The 19,991-nt window shown below is 51.2% G+C and overlaps 6 protein-coding genes across 6 annotated transcripts; 3 read left to right on the top strand and 3 right to left on the bottom strand.

Annotated features, from left to right (window-relative positions):
* Nucleotides 1-641: 641 nt before the first annotated feature.
* G6M90_00g090950 (uncharacterized protein) lies at nucleotides 642-1,465 on the bottom strand (the record flags this gene model as incomplete). The annotated part of the gene is made up of 2 exons (XM_014686263.1): nucleotides 642-1,095; nucleotides 1,269-1,465. 2 exons carry the CDS (start codon nucleotides 1,463-1,465, stop codon nucleotides 642-644), a joined length of 651 nt encoding a protein of 216 aa, XP_014541749.1.
* Nucleotides 1,466-4,395: 2,930 nt separating this feature from the next.
* G6M90_00g090940 (uncharacterized protein) lies at nucleotides 4,396-6,997 on the top strand (the record flags this gene model as incomplete). Its single annotated transcript, XM_014686262.1, has 3 exons — nucleotides 4,396-4,555; nucleotides 4,649-5,399; nucleotides 5,485-6,997. The coding sequence occupies 3 exons, from the start codon at nucleotides 4,396-4,398 to the stop codon at nucleotides 6,995-6,997; spliced, it is 2,424 nt and encodes an 807-aa protein (XP_014541748.1).
* A 705-nt stretch (nucleotides 6,998-7,702) lies between these two features.
* On the top strand, nucleotides 7,703-8,712 carry G6M90_00g090930 (uncharacterized protein; the record flags this gene model as incomplete). The annotated part of the gene is made up of 3 exons (XM_014686261.1): nucleotides 7,703-7,948; nucleotides 8,050-8,334; nucleotides 8,422-8,712. The coding sequence occupies 3 exons, from the start codon at nucleotides 7,703-7,705 to the stop codon at nucleotides 8,710-8,712; spliced, it is 822 nt and encodes a 273-aa protein (XP_014541747.1).
* Nucleotides 8,713-9,235: 523 nt separating this feature from the next.
* Nucleotides 9,236-10,048, top strand: G6M90_00g090920 (uncharacterized protein; the record flags this gene model as incomplete). Its single annotated transcript, XM_014686260.1, has 1 exon — nucleotides 9,236-10,048. One exon carries the CDS (start codon nucleotides 9,236-9,238, stop codon nucleotides 10,046-10,048), a length of 813 nt encoding a protein of 270 aa, XP_014541746.1.
* Nucleotides 10,049-11,889: 1,841 nt separating this feature from the next.
* rpl37 (60S ribosomal protein L37) lies at nucleotides 11,890-12,672 on the bottom strand (the record flags this gene model as incomplete). Its single annotated transcript, XM_066131388.1, has 3 exons — nucleotides 11,890-12,035; nucleotides 12,185-12,256; nucleotides 12,669-12,672. The coding sequence occupies 3 exons, from the start codon at nucleotides 12,670-12,672 to the stop codon at nucleotides 11,890-11,892; spliced, it is 222 nt and encodes a 73-aa protein (XP_065987430.1).
* An 831-nt stretch (nucleotides 12,673-13,503) lies between these two features.
* Nucleotides 13,504-16,288, bottom strand: isp4_7 (Sexual differentiation process protein isp4; the record flags this gene model as incomplete). The annotated part of the gene is made up of 4 exons (XM_066131387.1): nucleotides 13,504-14,456; nucleotides 14,539-15,436; nucleotides 15,535-15,828; nucleotides 15,893-16,288. 4 exons carry the CDS (start codon nucleotides 16,286-16,288, stop codon nucleotides 13,504-13,506), a joined length of 2,541 nt encoding a protein of 846 aa, XP_065987284.1.
* Nucleotides 16,289-19,991: the final 3,703 nt, after the last annotated feature.

The following is a 19,991-nucleotide window of genomic DNA, read 5'->3' as shown; positions in this document are numbered from 1 at the left end:
ATTCTACCAAAAGGTTGAGCAGGTGGCGACTGTGATGTTTTGATGCTGTTGAGGCCTTGCTAGAGGGTATAATACGGCGTGATGACAGTGCAAATGATAACGGCTAGGCTTCTTTGATATGACGCGATGGCATGATTTTACAGCTGGTATCATAATGTTACTTTTCTAATATACTGTAGCGGCGTCCAATTCTTCTTTTTCCGGCTCAGTCAAAGTATGCGGCATGTACAATCTTGGGTTCAGTGATGGTAAAATAGATTTGGGAGGCTCGGCGGCAGAGTTTCGTAGATGAAGGATGGAAGAGGGGTGTCAATACATTGACACATCTTTTATGAACTTTCCTCAGCTGGCGCTTTTGTGGTGTCGGAATATTTCATCCAAAGGTCGGGCCTCATAATGTAGAGACACAATCACACTCTGGACACCTACATTATAAGTGCTGAAGTTTTGGTGTAAATTGTGTTCAGATATCAAGACCTTGCCATCTTCAGAATGATCAGTGAAGTGGCTATGTCCAGGTACATACAGATCAGTTGTTTTCTATGAAACATGGAATAGTAATAGTACAAAACACGTGGTGATGAGAGCGGCGCTGATGAGGCGTCGTTGGTATCAAGGAACACATGTGCTCCGTGGCGTCCTCATTTCTTACTGCCGAATAAGCCGCCATATACAGATGACCCCGGACCCCCGTCTCCTCCACCCCCACGACCTCCATGCCGGCGTGCCTCGTGCTGAATCCATTCAATCAAGAATTGCCGATCTGCGAGTTTACGCCCATCCGTGACCTTTGTGGCTGTCTGGGCCTCGCCGGCGTCGAAGCTCAGCAGAGTGGGGATAGAGGTGATCATATAAGTCATGGCCAGGTTCTCCGTGTACGACGAGGACGACATAATGTCAGGGGCATCGAATTCGACAGGTGCAAAGGCCACGCCACCTTCTGACTCGCCTGTGCCGGACTCGACTAGTGATTGGATCAGGGGAAGGACAGTACGGCATGTTGGACACCATGATGCTGTCCAGAGGGTCAGGAGGGGTATGCGGGATGAGGAGGATAGGGAGAGGTATGTGTTGAACGTATCGGGGTTGCGGATACTGTTTTGCGTTTGGATAAATGCTTCTTGTTAGTCAACCATAATTTCGTACGTTTGGTGCATGCAAATGTCGGACTGAGGTGCGGGCAATATAATGCCGTTTGACCTCAAGCTGGTCCGATATCAAAGGCTTGGCGGTAGATCCGTTGTTTTTGGGCATGGGAATGAACGTACGGATTGTAGACTTGGTTCTTGGGCTGACGAGCAGGGGTCGTGGACTGGAAGGCTCTCAAAGACGCAGCTGCATGCAGTGGGTAATAATGAGCCCGCGTGACAGAGGTCTCGCGCACCGCCAGATTAGCCGCCGCAGCCTTGGTGCCAAGCCGAATTGTACGGGGCGCGATGTTGCTGCTGATGATGATGGGGGGCATGGCGGACTGGCCTCGAGCTTGGTCGAGTCAAGTGTATCCTCGTGGGTGTGGTGTTGAATCTTTGATGGTTGCCAACGTGGGCGGATGATGGACAAGGCGCCTGCTGGTGGCTGGTGACGCGGGTGAAGGGTTACAACCTTGGCGGTTTACGAGGTCAAGTCGCATCAATTCGCATGCCATGCACTCCAACTTTAGGGGCTCACGGGTGGACTCCAACGGCTTTAGAGTTGGGACGGAGCTTTCTAAGCGACACGAGTCCAGATGTCTTTAGCGATGAGGTCATAATTAGCCTGACTGGAGTTGGGGTCGTCTCAACGGATGGTTGACCGCAAATTGTCGTCTTGGCGGCATTGACATGGTCGTTATCGTACAGCATATGTCCCTAGATGGTTATTAGCTTCACTAGCATAGTGTCGAACCATGGTGCTTCGTACAACCCCGTCATTATTATTGATAGGCTGCCGCACCAGTCAATCACAGGATGTCAACGTCCTGTCCGATCTCCGTCGAGCCCCCATGCCGTGGAACTGAGGCGGCAGCCTCTTTGGTCACCACCCCGCAAATCTTGCAGCAGTATCGAGAAGGGGTCTGGTTTTAGGAGTAGTAGTTACTACGTACTCGGTATTTGCACATGCTTGTGTTACTTCGTACATACAGAAGTTGGCTAAACGGCTTGACAGCCCATGGCGGGGAGCCGCAGCAGCCGTAGGAACGACGATCTCTTCCTTCCACAAGTCAGCACAAGCTGATCCCTGCAAGCAGCTCTGGTCAGCTACCTAGGCAGTCATTGAATTGCCGGTTCCAGTCTTGCGAGATGGGGAGGGCATCGTCATTGTGCATACCGAAGGCTTCAGGTTTACCTAACTCGCATCTCCAACATTGGTGTGTGGGAGCGCACATGACTGTCATCACGGTCATGGAGAGTGAAGACCTAGCATGTAGCAACAGCAGCAGCGGTGATTCAAAGTTCAAATCCATCATGTCTCTGTGTAAATATTTGCACCCTCAAAGAGCACTGAGCAGTGAAGGTGTCGAGGCAAATCGTGTGTGTTGTGGCATTGTGTGTATCGCTCCTTCCCCAGAGGCCTCGAGATGGATGGCGGGGGAAGGAACGGCCGTTAACCCCGAGTGCTGTGCGTAGGGGTCTCTGCCCGCCTGACCGTCAACTGGTATCCAAGGTCGACTTCGATATTGTCAATCCATCAGCTGAACGGGTCGGTTCGAACACACCAGATTTATTTGGGTACGGCTCCATACGACGTAGCGGTGTTTAGTTCGAGCCCTTGCTGCTGATTGTTCCTTGTCCACGCCATGAAACAAACACGGGCACTTGCTCCACCACGTCAAATGTCTGGTTCGTTTGGCGTTGCCTCTCTAAACTCTTGACCGTTAGTTTGGCCAAGGTGGTGCATACCGGGATAGTACTATTGTTTATGTCGGTAGCGTAGCATGGCGTATGAGTTGATCTGTTGGAGTCTGATGACATGAATGGCATGGCCTGGCCTCCCTTGCCCCCCAGCTGTGACGCGCCGAGTCTATTTCAACCTCGTCTTGATACCTCATCCATATTTTAAGCTGAACTCGTCCTTTGCAACCCTTCATCATCCTTTGGCCTTTACAGGTGCAGATATCGGTTTTGCCTTGGGTGCCAAACAGCCGGGCCCTTGACTGGATCAGCGTTGGCCATGTGGATTGGATTTGGACGCTGTGAGACAGACGAACACAAAGGGCGGCGTCTGAACTTCTGATTCTGAAGCCTCGAGCGACCTGAAGGGCGAGAACGTTGTGGGACGTGGTTTGCCCTCACTGCCGGTCAGGTAAGCCTTTTTTTTTTTTTTTTTTTTTTTTTTGCCAGGACAAGATTGAAGCATTCCATCCTCTACATCCTCCTCGCCGTCGAACGCACCCGTCTGGACATTCTGGGTCCTAGTGGCGTCGAGCCACGGCTCACCATGCAGACACCCAGACTGCCAGACACGGCATCACCACCTGCAAATTGCACCGCGCTCGTGCACCAGCATCTCCACGCTCCTGCGCCACCCGCACTGTCCGCTGCGAGCGCCTGCGAGCCCCTCGACGCCCCTCGTTCGCGCGATGTTCTGGATTGTACAACCACATGTGCGCCCTTGCATCCCATCTCCAGCCGCATGAAACAAGGCAATCGCCTATTCAGGTGCTGAAGTCGACACCAAGTTGGCGGCGATCGCATCAACGCCAACCCCGAGCAGGGTTGGACTGATAGCTGGTGAGGACGGCCATCTGCGAATTGCGAACTGCGAATATTGAACGGCTTTGCTCCTTCCTCTGCCCAAAGCCGCATCTTACCAACTTGGCATTTCTCTCATGCATGTGCGTCATGCATGTCCATCGTGCGCTTGCATCTTGTCTCATCTCATTTTGTCCTCGCACTGCCGGCTCGCAAACTCGCTGTTACCTTCTACAGTCACTTTCTTCTTTTTTCCCCTGCACGATAATTCCCCAAAGCCAGGTCTGGATCCCGTCTTGACTTGTACTCCCAGTTATCCCTTAGCCATCAATTCGATCCCTACCGAGCCTTGATGCCGGTTACCCGGCCCTCACGCACCTCCTATGCATCTTTAGACGTATATTACTCAACTACCTATGTCCTATGCCTCTGTTTCTTTCCTATCATTAGTTGGCGTTTTTTTTTTCTCGCTTTACTGTCACCGCAACTCCTAATTTACCATCCCGCAACCTTTGTGCGTCGGCTTCCTCCGTCCAATGCCATTCCAGCGAGTGCGACTGAAATTTATCTTGTATCCCGAATGCAGTACACCGCATATATTTCGCCATCTGAATCCGCCATTCTTTCTTCGGCCATAAAGCTTACAATATTTCCAGCATTCCGCCTGCCGCGCGGCGCGTACGCGAAGACTGCGTAAATATCTCCCTTGAAGACGGTTGACATTATGTCATCTACCTCAGAAGACTTAAAGGGGACTACCTCCCCTTGGAAACGATTATTTAGGGTGAGAGCTAGCGACAGTAGCAAACATGAGAAGCAAGTGTCTGGCCACTCGAAATGGAGTTTTGGTGTGCTCAACGATACGCAGACCGTTGAGGTTCCAGGTAAGAATGCGTTCTTGTATCTGCTGTCAATTTCTTTTTTTTTAAAAAAAAATGTGTACATATATATTCACACTTGCTGATGCCCATAATCAGGCTCTGTTTTACTCCTAGCCGCTAACCGCAATGAGCCTCTTGGTCTGCGTGATGTGCGTGCCAGGACCTCTCATTCATCTATTCCAACGGGGTTTTTTGTCGACATGCCATTGACCCCAGGAGGTTCACGTCCTGTCATACAGACTCCGGCTGCCACGGAAAATGTTGACCCACATGAAGGGAAGAAGAAAACACAGGATGGTGCCATTATTCTCGATCCTCAACCCGAGGACTCCGTCAACGACCCGTTGAACTGGCCTAGCTGGCGACGAGATACTGCCTTGTTGTCACTAGGCTTTTACTGCATGATTGGCGGTGGCATTACCTCCATCATGGCCGCTGGTTTCACCAACATTGCCCATGATATGGATGTCGAAGTCGAAACAGTGTCTCTCACGGTCGGTCTATACATGATGGGCCTTGGTGTAGGCTCAGTTTTCGCTTCTCCAACCGCCATCCTTTTCGGCAAGCGACCTGTATATCTCGCTAGTGTCATTCTCTTTATTGCAACATGCGTTTGGGGAGGCTACTCTCCCACCTTCCCTTCTCTGCTCGCAGCCAGAGTATTTCAAGGAATAGCTATCAGCCCCGTGGAGTGCCTTCCTTCGGCTACAATTGCAGAGATTTACTTCCTCCACGAGCGAGCCTATCGTATCGGTATTTACACATTGTTACTATTAGGCGGAAAGAACTTAATTCCTCTAGTCAGCGCTGCCATCATTGGGCGGTATGGATGGCGCTGGGTGTTCTTGTACGTTTCCTCTCAACCAACTATAAGTTTACTTTTTCTTTGTGCTCTGTATCTACCTTCAGCGCTTGATTAACAAACCCTGTAGTATCGTCGCAATGGTAGCCGGTCTAGGCTTCGTCCTGCTCTTCCTTTTCGTACCCGAAACCTTCTGGGATCGCACACCTACGCGGAAACCCTCAAAACGCCCCAGCTTTCTTCGCCGTCTCTCTTCGCGTAGGAACGTACATAACCCTCACCAATCGACTCAATCTGCCAGAGACTCAAAGACTCTCGAAAGGCCTCACTCTCCTGGTGCAGAGACTCGTCAAAGGGGACTCCATGTTGGCTTCGCATCCGAACCGCCCACCGCTGGTGAATCTCAACATGACGGTGAAGGCAATACAGGTCATATGCACCCAGGTTCCGCCGACCACCATGCCGAAATCACTACATCCAGGGAGACTGAGAAGGAACATGTCACGTACCGTCCAAATTTACCTGGCAACGTACAAGGTCAAATGCCTTCCATCACGGTGTCAGCATCTGGGGAGAAGTCGGAAGAAATCGAAGCAGAGCCCAACCAGGTGGATACAAATGCACCACTTGTGCACGTTTCTGACGAGCACCATGTAATGGATGGAGCAAGCTCCGTGCATAGCCCAATTCGATCGCCAAGGTCCATCCTCCGCCAGTCTCACAACGGTTCAGGTGGGCACTCACCATACCTCCAGAGTGCAAACGGGAGTGGTGCCAATATAGATTATTTCTCACAAGGCCCAAATCTGGATAATGAAAGAATCCCTGCGTCGGCACTCAGGGCGCCACCTAGGATAAAGGCGTATACGCATAATTTGCGACAGCAGCCTGCCCAAACGTTTACACAGCAGCTGAAACCCTACCATGGCCGGCTCAATAACGACAGGTGGTTGAAAGTTATGATCCGTCCATTCATTTTGTTTTCCTATCCGGCCGTTTTGTGGTCTTCTGCGGTATACGCCTGCTCGATTGGTTGGTTAATCGTTATATCAGAGACAATGGCCGTTATCTACCGAGACCCTGCGAGTTACAACTTTGGTGCGCTCCAAACCGGCCTTGTGTATGTATCCCCATTTGTTGGCGGTGTCCTCGGCACAGGCGTCGCAGGAAAGATTAGCGATTTGATTGTCCGAGCCATGTCTCGTCGTAATGGCGGCATGTACGAACCTGAGTTCCGACTGGTAATGGCCATTCCCATTATGCTCACAACCTGCATTGGTCTCATGGGCTTCGGCTGGTCTGCTCAAGAGAAAGACCACTGGATGATCCCAACTGCTTTCTTTGGCATACTTTCATTTGGTTGCTCTCTGGGATCTACGACGGCTATCACTTTTTGCGTCGATAGCTATCGTCAGTACGCAGGAGAGGCGCTGGTTACGCTTAATTTTTCCAAGAATGTCTTGCACGGCCTTGTTTTTAGTCTGTTTGTTAGTCACTGGATGGCCAAGGACGGGCCGAAGCAGGTCTACATGTGGTTGGGAATCATTCAACTCCTCGTCCAGCTCACCACGATCCCCTTATTCATATTTGGCAAGAGAGCACGTATGTGGACAGTGAGAATGAACCTCATGGAGAAGTTTTGAATGAAGCTGAGCGTTTCCCGAGTCATTTGACATGCGTGGAACAGAGGATATTGCATGATGTTATTTTGGCAAGCGTATTTCAAGGTGGTAGCATCTTGGTACAAAGGAAGATGGAGCTAATATGGGCCTTGGGAATATAGATTTTTGGTGGCATTTCGCCTTGTTGGAGTTAGATTGGATATCATTTGTATTTGCCGGGTTGTTCATCTGTAACTGGCATTTCCCCGTTGTATTGGATTTTCCGGGCGTCCGCGGTTTTCATGGAAAACTACACACTGCATTTAGTTATACTAGATGTCACGGATGGCATGTTGACAGAGCATATGAATATTATTTATTAGACATGTCCTCCACACTGGCAATCCCACGTGGACCTGGCTATGAATAAATCGTGGAGTCTCATCCTCATGTCTGCGAGCATTGTATCATAGTATGCACAATGTAAGTCGGCCGTGGAAGTGGGTATGGATGGGTATAACGCGCCCCACCTCGAGTGTCAACCACAATCTTCCCATCCCATCTCACCTCACGTCGTAGCTCTTCATTCACAACCGTCACCTCAATTTTGAAGCCAAGGTGCTATTCTTTCAAGTCAGCCAAATAAGTCACATTTACACTCCGTTTTGCCGTCTGACAGGGTCGTTGCAATCACAGGTCCAACTTTTTGCCCTCGCCAAATCACATTTCCAAACTCGAAGAGTCCGCATGGCCTCTACAGCATCGACCAAGATCCCGCCCTTGCTAGAGCCATATCTCAATTTACCTCCTGAAGCGGCCCTTGTAGTTCTTACCAGTGTATTGGGAGCCAGTGCAAACTGGCTAGTTCTGAGATGGGTGTATGGTCTGCTGAGGAATGGGCAGCAAGCTGGTGAAGCCGCGGACACTACGGCCGTTGTGTTGTGTAGCTTTTTAAGGGATGGCGCGTTTTGGAGAGAGGGAGCTGCCAAAATGGTACTTTCTTTTTTCCCAATTTTACCCAGATGACGTATTGCGGTTACTCTTCGACCGTGGTATGTTGGAATCAGAATGAATGACGCTAATTACGGTCATAGGGCCTGGACCTGGATGCCGTGAACAGAAGCAAGAGGTTCATCTTCGTCGACGGGCTAACAGGCTTGTATGTGCCCAACGGGGAACCTTCTACGGGTGGCGGGAGGGACCACGTGCTACGTGGTGGGAAGATGGATGATGTGAAGAAAGGAGTTGAGAAGGCTATTGCCGAGATTTCCAAGGAGGGGAGGAAGGTGGTGCTTTTGGTGGACGGGATGGATGCGTGGTTGGCCATGGGAGGGGTCGGTGCATTGGGCGCGGTCAATGTGTTGAGTTCATGGAGAGAGGTGAGTTTACATTTATCCCCTTTGCCGTATTTACCAGGGGAGATTTGTTGTCGAGGAAACCACCGAGGCCAAGCTAACTCTACACAGAGAGTTCACGCTACTGTAGTGGCCATTTCGGCAGACGACCCCCTGCTTCACGCACAGAACACGACGCTAGAAAAGGACCACGCGGCATTTGCGTTGAGCCTCGCGCACGAAGCGAGGATAGTTATGGCACTGCGCTTGTTAGACACAGGGACGGCGAGGGATGTCAGTGGTGTGGTGAGGGTGACTGGCGGTGGCAAAGCAGACGAGGATGAAGCTGGGAAAGGAGAGGGTGAGTTCCTGTATTTCGTGGGTGGAGATGGCGGTGTCAGGGTCTTTGAGAGGGGGGCGTGATTCTGGAAGATGGATTGGATGTTGGTGAGGGCGATGAGGTACCTGAAGATGAGAGCTTGATGACAGACAGGACGGTTCCTGGCGGCCGAACTTGGAGAGGCGCGCGTCACGCCATAGCGCGACTTGCCCCTGAAGAACCACTTGGTACGTATTAGGACGATACTGATTCTCAATTCTCCTTACTACTTCCCCAAAGATGTCATATTCAAACACAATACGTCAACATTCTCGCATCCTCAGGCGCTGGGTCTCGACAGCCCCTGACTAGGTTTCCCCGTCCAGCATGTTTTCCTCTCAGTCTAGACTTCATGAGTCTCGGTGGTATAATACAACTAACGCGAAACTAGATTCTTCCGATGATGCGTGCGAAATTACCTTTTAAATAAACAAACATGCATCATTGCTCTCAGCATGAAATGTATATATAAACGATAAATCTCAGCTCATTGCCTCCCTTCTTACTTTGACCATTGTTACTCCAACCTACTCCTTCCCATCCCAACTCTTCCCTCCCCCAAAAATCATGAAGGCCATTGTTGTCCTCTCGGCCCTCGTGGCTGTTCAAGCAGCCAAGACAACGCCCAGGCCTACGACGTTGGACAACGGCGAATTCGTGTCGCCGCTCGAGACGTGTGACGACTCATGCAAGAGCTCTTTTGCCAGGCCCAGCGAACACGTCAAAACCATAAAATCCAAGTTCAAGACCAAGACCAAGGCCACGACGGTCTCGCCCAGTGCCGAGCCGGACTTGTCCACGGCCCTGGATTTGGGACCCGGAACAGCGTTCCCGCCATACGTCTCCTCGCCGGATTGCACCCAGACGACGACGGTCGTTGGAGCGACGCACCCGGCCGTTGTGACGCCCCTTTCAACCACTTCTTCTAAGCAGGGCAAGGACAAGGACAAGGACAAGGGTAAGGGCAGCAAGACGGAACACAGCGAGGCACCGTCACCAACCTCACCACTTGAGGAGGAACCCGCCATCACCACCACCAGCGTGCTCTGGAAAGATTGCGGGACCTGTGCGCTCTTCTGGACAACGGCCCAGTCCACGTATGTTCCTCGCGTCACGGTGGCTAATCCCACGGATTACACTTATACAATCACCCAAGTGAGCTGCCTGACTATTGCTCAGGCTGAGAGCACCGGGACCATGTTGACGGAGCTGCCTGAGACTACTGAGGCTGCGTCGACGGAGCTTCCTGAGCCTACCGACGAAGTTCCTGAGCCTACCGACGAAGTTCCTGAGCCTACCGACGAAGCTGAGTCGACGGAGCTTCCTGACACTACCGTACCTATATCGATCGAGCTCGCTGAGCCATCGACCACGGCTTAAGTGCGTGTGTTTTTTTTACTGTGTGCTTTGCACGACATGCCCAAAGTACTCGGGTGGTGATTAGGAGGATTTTGCTTCTCTCGAGTAGTTGGAAGGGCTTGAGTTTACTTTGTATTTTGTAACCAAATTGAAGAAATTATACCCTAGCTTTTCCCTCCCCTGTCGCCCGTGTCTCCCATGTATCGCGTCCCGCAAGACAAGTAGAATCGGGTTTGCACGCAAGAGTTGTGTGCCACGGCTGGGCCAGGGGAAAACTTATTCAGCAGCAGAGTTGTTTATAGAATAATACATGACCAGCATATCCATATAGGGGTTGGTGATGACGCAAAGTGCGCAGTGCTCCCAAAGTATAAGCTTGACCGGGGGGGCTGGTTAGAATACTAGCCATCTCGCTCAATCTTGCCAAGTAGCGGTCTACATGATATCATGTATGCGGAGTCTTGGAGTCTCGTGGCTTGGTTTCACGAGGCTACAGGGCGACGTCTACGGGGGCGAGGAGTCTGCAGAGTCGTGGTGACGGCATCAACTTATGCCCGGGTATATGGCCCCGTGGGGTTGGACTTTTCCAAACAGCCTCCCGTGGCTTTGCTGCGCGTCTGGCAAGGTGTCTCGGCTGCTTGGTTGCGCGATCCCCCGGACGTGCTGTGACTTGCGGGGAGTATCGAGATATTTCATGACGGTGCTGAAATGCTGCTTTACTGCGGTTGTGTCCTCTTCAGAAGGCATCGTGTCGTCGGCGGTAGCGGAAATATTGGCCAAGGAGATTTATGCTTGAATTTCTTACGCGTAGGGTTAAAGATGCATCTAGTTGTTTGTGATGAGGCACAGAAGTTTGCTCTGTCGTGCCTGTCTTTTCGTCCGCTCGCGATGCTCGTTGGCTTCTCTGGCCATGGCCCCAGCCACATTTTACAGAGACCGCATGTGTCCTGGTATTTGCTGTTGGTGGATGGTCTCATTGCGCAAAACTTAGATGGGAACCTTTATTTGCTTTCCGCTTTAAGATGGTGGTTGCGCTAGGATAGTACTACGAAGCATGATGATGCTAGAATGCTGGATAAGGGGGAACGTGGTCTAGCGCAGAACACGGGGGCTCTGTTTGTTTTCATGAGTCTCCCGATACGAGCGTGTCTTGTGGCGCGCGGTGCGATGGACCGTTTATGAATGTCAGCGGCTTCGTGGGCCGAGATGGCAGTTTCGTCAGTGTCATCCTGTGATGTGCCACGACGTGGGCAAGTCTGGCTGTTGTCAAAGCTTGCAAAAAGGACCCTTCTCCTGCAAAGACAAGCACACGAATGAAAAACTAGGTGCAAGCACACACACGCAGTCCGACCGGTGCCCTGGGCCGACGTGCAGACTATCGCGAGGTAGGCGTATGGAAATCCCTTGTTTATTTTACTCTTCTCTCAAAAAGGCACAAAGCAAAGGGACGTCCCCGTGCCAAATACGTTTCAATAAAAACACCGTGGTCCCATGCTCCAGCCCACCACCACCTTTGAGAAAATTTTCCGCAAAACCCCCCCGGCACGAAATGACCGCTTTGCAACAAGAGTCAATTCAGTACGTAGGCTCCCCTCCTTCATCTCCACACCAAAAGAGTACGACAACAGCGCGTGACCAAGATGTCGTCTCCGGAACAGGATCAAGTCCGACTCCCCCCTTAATTCTCGTCCTCAATGCAAAAAGTGCTTCCGTAGTGGTTTCCCTCGTTTTTTTTTCATGACAGGCCTCCCAAATGTCTTTGTAACCTCTTCCTCAAAGTTTCCACGTTGGTTTCGTCAAGTCGTGAAAAAATTGTTCCATGTGTTGTTTGATTGGGGCAATGGTTGACAGGTTGTTTTGGTTTACTCCGACTTGGTGGTAGAGCCACGAGCGCCCTTGGGAGTGCCGGTTCGGAAGCCGTTCTTGAATCGGCGAGAGACGTCCTTGAGGTAGCGGCAGCGGCCGGTGCCAACAGTCTTTCTTCGCTTGGCCTTCTCGCCCCAGTTGTCTGTATTTTTCGTCTGTTAGCAAATGTTCTGTGCTTCCTCGTGTTGCTTTTCTTGCAGCTCATGTCGTTTTGACGGAAAACGCCCATTGAGGATTCAACCGGCTGCGAGAGTCTGCTCGTGGGACCAGAGAGGGAGCGAGGAAACGTACACTTGCGAGTCTTGGCGGACGGGTAGCCGCAAGAAGAGCACTCATGCTTCTGGATGTGCAAGGAGCGGCGACCTACGAATCACCCAGTTAGCTTCAATGTCTGCTGTGGATTTGACACTGCCTTGACCGAATCCGAATCCAACGTTGTGGTTGCCGAGCATGCGGTTGAACTTGGAATCTCGTCCCCGCCATTCTCTTCCCCTGGTGGTGTCTCGATAATTCCCCCTCTTTCCGGTCTCTTAGGCAGTTTCTTGAGGTGGAAATAAGTGCAAGGCATCACTGACCGCATCGTCGGCACAAGGTGTGCGTCTTGTTGTGACGTTTACCGAAACTGGAGGTACCCTTCGCTACACGACGCAAAACCCGTTAGCACACTGCAAGCAGTCCAACGTCGTAGTCGTGGCACTTCATGCCTTCATTCTTTTCGGGGCAAGAAGAAGAGATTGAACGCTACATCAGCAGCTGGCAGGGAGCAGAAACGTACTCATTTTGGCGTTGGTGGTTTGACCTGTGGTTAGTGACGATCGAGGAAATTCTCGAATTGGGGGAGAGGCCTTTTTCGGTGGAGTGTCGAATTGCGAGAATCTGAGCGCTGGGGCTGCTGCTTAGCCCTAATTTGGCGCGGTGCGCACACAATAATACGCTTCGTGAGGCTTGTGGGATTGCCCAGCTAGATCATGTGATGGTACCCTGAGTAAATGCACGTGACTTTGGGGGGGCACACTCGGGCTGGTGGCTGTGCCTGACCCACCAAACAAAATGACCGACAAATGGGTTCATCCATGTTCCTTGGCCCCTTGGCTTCAAGCTACGTCAAATTGATTGATACAAGCACGACGTTTTTGTTCATCCATCAACACGTATTCTTTTACACGCTACTTCTCACTGGCTACCACGCTCACCATCACACATTATACCGATCTAGTTACCTGGTGACGTGCGTGCGTGTACAGGGCTCCGCATTCACCACATAATCACTTTTCGCACCTTCGCTTTTTATGCAATTCATTAATGAGGTATCTCTGCAAAGGCTGTGCTTCCGCAAGCCCCAACGACTGTTACATCCAATGTGAACCAAGCCTCCCATGATCCTGAACGCCGTTTCCATCCAAAAACCAAAGTCATACACGTGTCAAGTATCTTCAAGAATGTTCAAAATATAAATATGAAATCCACGACACATGGCCTCCTCCTCCAGGCGGTGATGCAGATTTTGCTTACTCGCTCGTGTTTTCATCATTCATTAAACCGGAACCTGTTTCTAAATTTTTGATGCTTTCCTCTGTCATCTTCTTCTGCACTCAACGGTCTCTCTAGGTTCAAGGGAAGACTGCAGGTCCGAAAAATTCGCCAGGTGCCACACGCTTCGCGATTGCCTGGGAATTCCAGTCGAGGGTTTCTGTCATGCCGTCGTTCCCCCACCATGCTGGAGCCCTCACATTGGTCAGATACAGGGTGAAGAAAATGAGGAGGGTGCTGATGATGAGGCCGCAATCCAGGGCTGCAGAAACAATATAGTTGTATTGCAGCCACCAGCCAGTATAGCGGCGCTTAACAAAGTAGTTGAACATGATGCCGACCACACCCCAGCAGAGGAAAATGTGGACAGTAGCGGGAGGCAGTAACCCGGTACCGCCGTAGATGACGGGAGTGCAGACGTATCTCCAAAAAGACCTGGGCCATCGTCTAGCAAAAATCCAAGTCAGAATAGGCGTGGCGGCACCGACAAGCCAGAACCACTGCAGGTTCGCATAGGTAGCGCCATGGCTGAAAATCCGCGCTGGTCCAATGGCACCCCAAATCACCGACGCGGTATAGTACACATGCCCGCTGGGGCAAGTATAGCTATCCTTTTGATTATCTGTACAGATATCCGGGATCTTCGCCAAGGCCCAGTTCATAACTCCAATTTGAATAATGGCGGACCAAATCGATGCGACCAGCTGTGACGAAAACATGACCCGGGGCGGTACCTTCATATAATGGCCGAGTTTGAGATCTTGGGCAAAGTACAACGCCTGAGACATGGAAGTGTAACCATAGTTCTTGAACATCATCATCGCCATGGGTTTACCAGGAACCATGTAACCGATGATAAATTCGGTTAAGACGTTCAGACCGATTTGGATGTTAGAGATACCTTGGATCAGACCAATGGGAATGAGCCAAATGATGGGGAGGAGGAGGCAGACGACAAACGCCCAGGCAGGAAAACCAGTTGGCCAACCAGTGACGACGCCGAAAGAAACGCCAACCATGATGATGAACAAAGCTAGAAAAAAAAAAACGATTAGCGTTTGCTTTACACAAAAACCGATGTTTTGCGTATCAAAGGATCGCCATGAAGCACTTACCAGCATACCACCAATCCTCAGCATCACGATATTTCTTCATTAAGCGCATGTGGACATCGTCTTCTTGATGGCGCGCCATTCTAAACTGTCTCCAAATCTCCTTACCGTGGTACAACGCAACATGAATCAGTACCGCGGACATGGCAGCAAAATTCATACCATACGCCATGGCAAACTGCGTAGACAGGTACAGAGGAGAGTATTCTTTGTAAGCAGTCTCGTTGAAACTGAAGTTGGCATCCAGGATGCGAGACACGTTGTAAGGCGCTCCGGTGTTGTCGTAGGATGTTGACGACTGGACAGGCATGTAGTCGGCATACCAGGTACCACTGAAGTGAATACCCATAGAAACGATGACGAAAAAGAAAATGATGCCTCCCAACACGTTGACAATAGCGTAGAAAGGCGGAATGAGGGGTGATCCAATGAAACCAGTGGCAACTGTCCAGTCAAAAGTAATGGGGATAAGACCGTATCCGTGATTATTGCCAAATAGCTTGTTGACAACGACACTGTTGGGTGCGATCCAGCAGGCAATGGCGAAGTATGACAGGCCCCTAAAGATCCAACCAGGGAACCAATACCAAGTGAAAGCTGCACAGCCAACGATGAGGAAGAGCTTGTAGCGACCGATTGTCCAACCGTTGGTCTTGGACGGGTCTGATCGTGAATGGTCGTGCAGGGTGTAGAACAAGGCGCAGTTGACCAGGTCGGCAGGCCAAATCATGGCTGCGGGCCATACAAGAAAACGACGAGCCAAGCCAGCCATTCCGTAGCCAGTGCACAATGTGGTGATGCCAAAAAGAAGCTGAAAAGCAACGCCAAATTCCTGCTTGTAGAAGACTTTCTGCGTGAGAAGGACATCAGTAGCGTAAAGAGCACCACCACCATACGCAGCCTATCAAAATCGTTAGTACTTGAGGAACATGCCGAGGACTTGGCAGGGAAAATTGGAATTGCTGGTGGCCAAAGGACTGGGCCAACAAGGTAACCTACATTGGACATGGCAACAATGACAACATGTTCCTTGAAATTGAACTTGCCCGGTCGCAGGTTGAACTTGACACCGCACACATTCCACACCTTGTCGGGGAAAACCATGTCCCATCCGCGACCGATGGGATATGCAATCAGCTGAACAACATAGGTAGTAATGTAGACTGTGGGATTTCGCAATGAGAAGAGCATGTTGACACCAGAGCCAACAGTGCAGAGCAGTAAGCCAATGACCCATGCTCGTATCGTGTTGGCAGGCACATCTACGTCGTAATTCCTCACTACGGCTCGGACCTATAGACATTGGAAAGCGTGTCAGGTGTTTTACTCCGAAGTGACTCAATTGCAGACATCCAACTAGTCCGAGCTCCCATGCGCAAAAGATGAATGATGACAAGGAAGCAAGCCATGCCTCGTTCATCTCCGGGGCCATGGACGCATCATATGGTCGCTCATATGATTCGAGGGGACCAAGGGGAAGATGAAAGAGGAAGATACACACCTCTGGATACGGGCTGTTATCCTCCATGAGCGCATGCTCAATCTCGAGACCCTTCTCGGCATTGCCAGTGGCAAGGGCGGCGTCGACGTCGTTCAACTCGTCCATGGGCAGATTCGGATCTAGCTTGTGCGCCTTTTCGAAGGCTGCTAGATGCTTGAGGTGATCCACGCCCGAGGAATTGCCCTCCAAGGGTTCGGGGATGGGCATAATCTCCTCAACCTCATGGCGCTTGCGGAAAATCGAGAGGGGCATGGTGATTTTCTGATGTGTCCTCCCAACGGAGGGACAACGACCAGACGGATTGTTGTCGCCGAGCTCGAGTCGCAAGTCGGGTTGATGCAGCTCGGCTCCCTTGGTCTTGGTGTCGGACGGCTGCTGTTGTTTTGTTTTATTTCGTCACCGCCGTCGGTCCCCGAGTGGCCAGGCCGGTCTCCTTGAGAACAGAATCGAGCAAGAACAACCGTCTGTCTTGTGGTGGTGGTGATTGCGCTGCAAGAGACCAAGATAGATAGACATCTGGGGGAGGGGTGGGTAAAATGGAGGGAGTAAGGTTTGCCTGGTGACTGGTAAGAACGGGTGCGCCGAGCGGAGACGGCTGGCTGGCCATGGACGAGGTACGTACGTAAGTACATAAAGTAGCCAACAGGACCAAAGAAGGCGGTTTTCCACCCTGGTTCTTTTGTTCTGGTGGCAGCGATAGGGCGAACGGACAATCAATTGATGACTGGCTGGTGGTGGTGCAGCGGTAGTCTCTGGCCTCCGCTTCCAGTCTCCAGCCTCCAGCCTCCATCCTCCACGGCCCCGTCTCTCGTCTCGTCTTGCCGGCCTGGGTTACCACTGTAGCTGATACATACATGCATAGTCATACTGTGCAGGCGCACACCGTCATATTATCATGGACAACGCCGCAACAGAAATTTCAGGAAGCAAAGCCAGGCACAGTCCCGCCGCTCCTTTCTGCTCGACTCGACTCAGTCCTGAATGAAGGTGACATTTTATGTGGAGGCGGTACCGGCCTCACGCTAGTACTCCGTCTGTCGTACTACTACACGTCTGCTGGGAACAAGATGCTGGCGGCGTGTCTTCGTCCCAGACCAAAGCAGGCAGGTTGGCGGGCAAATTACCCATCAGTGCGCGTGTTTCGAGAAAGACGATCAATTGATCCCTTCCCGCCGGCATTGTATGTATGCTCCCCCACAGTCCGGATGAACTCCAAAACGCTCAGTAAAAAGTACTGGATTTGTTCTGTTGAGCTCAGTAGGACAAAACGTTGAATGATTTTAGGCCATGATTTGAGGACACATGGCTTTCCTTACTTCCCCATCCACACTGTGTGCGCATGGCAAAGGGAGAGACGTCCAAGGTCAGACCCAGATAATCATTCAATTTGATGCTCTCCCTGCGACGGCTGGCCCGGGGTTCGCTCCAGCTGTGCGTGTGCGTGTGCATGCTTAAGTACTTTATGTATCGACTGGTGCCATTTTGGCCTGTGCAGTCGTCTCATCAGGGCCTCGCAGGTACAGACACCCACTGTAGGTGCAGTTCGTTACGGGTCGTTGCAGGCCACTACATAGCCGTTGTAGGCCATGGCTGACCACCGCTAGCAGCCATTGGCCAGTCTTGCATCGTTTGGCTGGCTCAAACCCGGCTCCATGCCATTCCACCTTCCCAAAAAGGCATGGTTGTGGCTCGCCTACCCCTGCGCCCCCTGCCTCAAGTCTCGACTGCGATACGGCTGACAGTGTGTGGCCTCGCCTCCCAGCCCTTCTTCTCCAAGCCCAGTCTTCCATAATCGACGCCTCATCGACGCCATGCTCCCTCTTAAGCGGCGTGGCTCTCTGTGCCTCCTTCCAATTTCCGTCGCTCACCCTGCTGATCTTTCGGTGCTTTGGGCTGCTGCTTCCAACTGACTCGCCGATGTCGCCTTGACAGCCTCAACAACTCCCTCCGTTGCCGCTGTCCAGCCTTACATACGGAATGATACCAAGTACGAAGGCGGACGAGGACCTGGCTTTTGGGCGGGAATTTTCTGCGGCAATACTTTGTATTATGCGTCATATATATAGTATGAACCATCACTGCCACGGCTCTGTACCGCTTGCCGGCAAGTTGCTAGGTAAGCTGCTGCGCCTTGTCATCTTTCTTTCCCCTTCCTCGTACCGCATAAAATTCCCCGGCTGAAGCAAAACTGACTCCCGAGGCTTAGACAAAGGGGTTGGTTTTGTTGATCAAGGTTGATCAGGAGCGCATAATACACCATTACATGCTCGCCTGGCCGAAATTTGTCGCCGTTGAGCTCGACTTGTTCACATGATGCCGAAAATCGACCCGAAGGTATCCTGAATCAACATTGGAATAGATATGCCACCCTATGTACATCCAGTGCTCAGATCTATTCCATCTGCTTGAACTGCCTGTGCGCAACCGCAACCTTGGCTAGCGTGGACTTGCCTGCGAATATGGACCACACTGTTGGTATCTTACTAATTCTAATGGGGATTGGTTTGGCCAAGATCACCAAAAACAATCTATGTATTACTGCAAGGCTAATACTGTCACGGCGACTGCCGAGCCATGGGAGCTACCATGTTGTTATGATGCCAGATCCTGTTCAGAAAAATCATGCGTGCGGCATATCTTTCACTCATCCAGCCGTCAGCCAACCAGAACGGCTCAAAGTGTCGGGGATTTAATTCGCCATTATAACCTCAATCTGACGCATTCGCTCATGCTAGGTACCGAGCACATCTACACATACTGCACTTTACAGCATCCCATTGTTCGTTACTCCGTACCTCGAAAGGCATAACGAGGCACAGTGCGAGCGTCGTTCATCCCATCACAAAACAACACGCGAGTGGTTCGTACTGTGTTTTCAAAGTCGGATGAGGCCCGCCATTTACGGAGCAAGTATTGCCTAGTCGTGTTGGGGACTTTTGTCCCTGCAACTCTGGGCCATCCAGAAGTTCCTCCTGGATGCTTCAACTCAAACAACCGTCGCATTCTCGTAAGATAATGCCCTTTTGCGTCCTTGGGCTTTTTTTCTTCTTGCGTTTCGCCCTTCACATGTGCCTCCACCTATGGCTGGGATCTCGGGATTTCGAACCACAGCTGGGAAGCACTTTTGGCTCTGCAATTGTTTTAAATTACACTTGCTAGCTGTTACACCGTCACGTCCTTTCCAATGGTTCATTCTTTTGTCTGTGTATTATCGACCTCAGTCGCGGGTGCATCATAGGGTACGAGAGCTGTTCGCACTACACGAAACACATTTGCTACACATCATACCGCTCTCGCCTCGATCGCCTTCCACTTCTGAAAACCGTCAACTCGTAAAGCTCCACGTGGTCAGATTAGTGTCTCTTATAAGAGAAAATAGAGTTATAAAGAATGAGACGCTCCAACTACGCAGGGTCCGGCTCGGCAGCTGCGCCGAGCGAGGTATTCCAACAAGTTGAATGGTTGTCTTTTCACCCAAATTTGTCTCATCGCAGCTGTTGTGTCTGTAGCGAGATCGAATCAACCAGGATCAATCGTCTTGGCAGTACTGGTGCCATTGAGGATCGTCGGTTAATCGCAGATCCATGTTTTGCCTTCCCCGTGCTGTTTCTTAAACAAGTCTGCAACGATCTCTCATCAAGTTGGTCGAGCTGCTCTCTCCCTTTTCTCCGTAAGTCATGTTGTCTGGTTCCATGGGTGACTTGAATCATGTCTATGACACGACATTATCGTTTACTGGGTGGCGACAAAGTCAAACGATGTTTGACCTGATCGACCTCGTTTACGAGGTACAAAACACGTCTAGTTTCAAATATCGTATCATCTATTTGTGCTTTTTGTAGCGCCGCAGCACTGTGTGAGGCAGATCGCCGTTTCTGCCTGCTGGAGTCGTTGACACGGTCGACGGACAGCAGACACGGAGAAGGCCGAGTATGCGGCCAAGATTCTCGTGGTA

Source organism: Metarhizium brunneum, chromosome 5, assembly GCF_013426205.1.
Source record: "Metarhizium brunneum chromosome 5, complete sequence".
Lineage (NCBI taxonomy): Eukaryota > Fungi > Ascomycota > Sordariomycetes > Hypocreales > Clavicipitaceae > Metarhizium > Metarhizium brunneum.
Note: the sequence above shows the minus strand (reverse complement) of the source record. Positions and strands in the feature narration are given on the sequence as shown.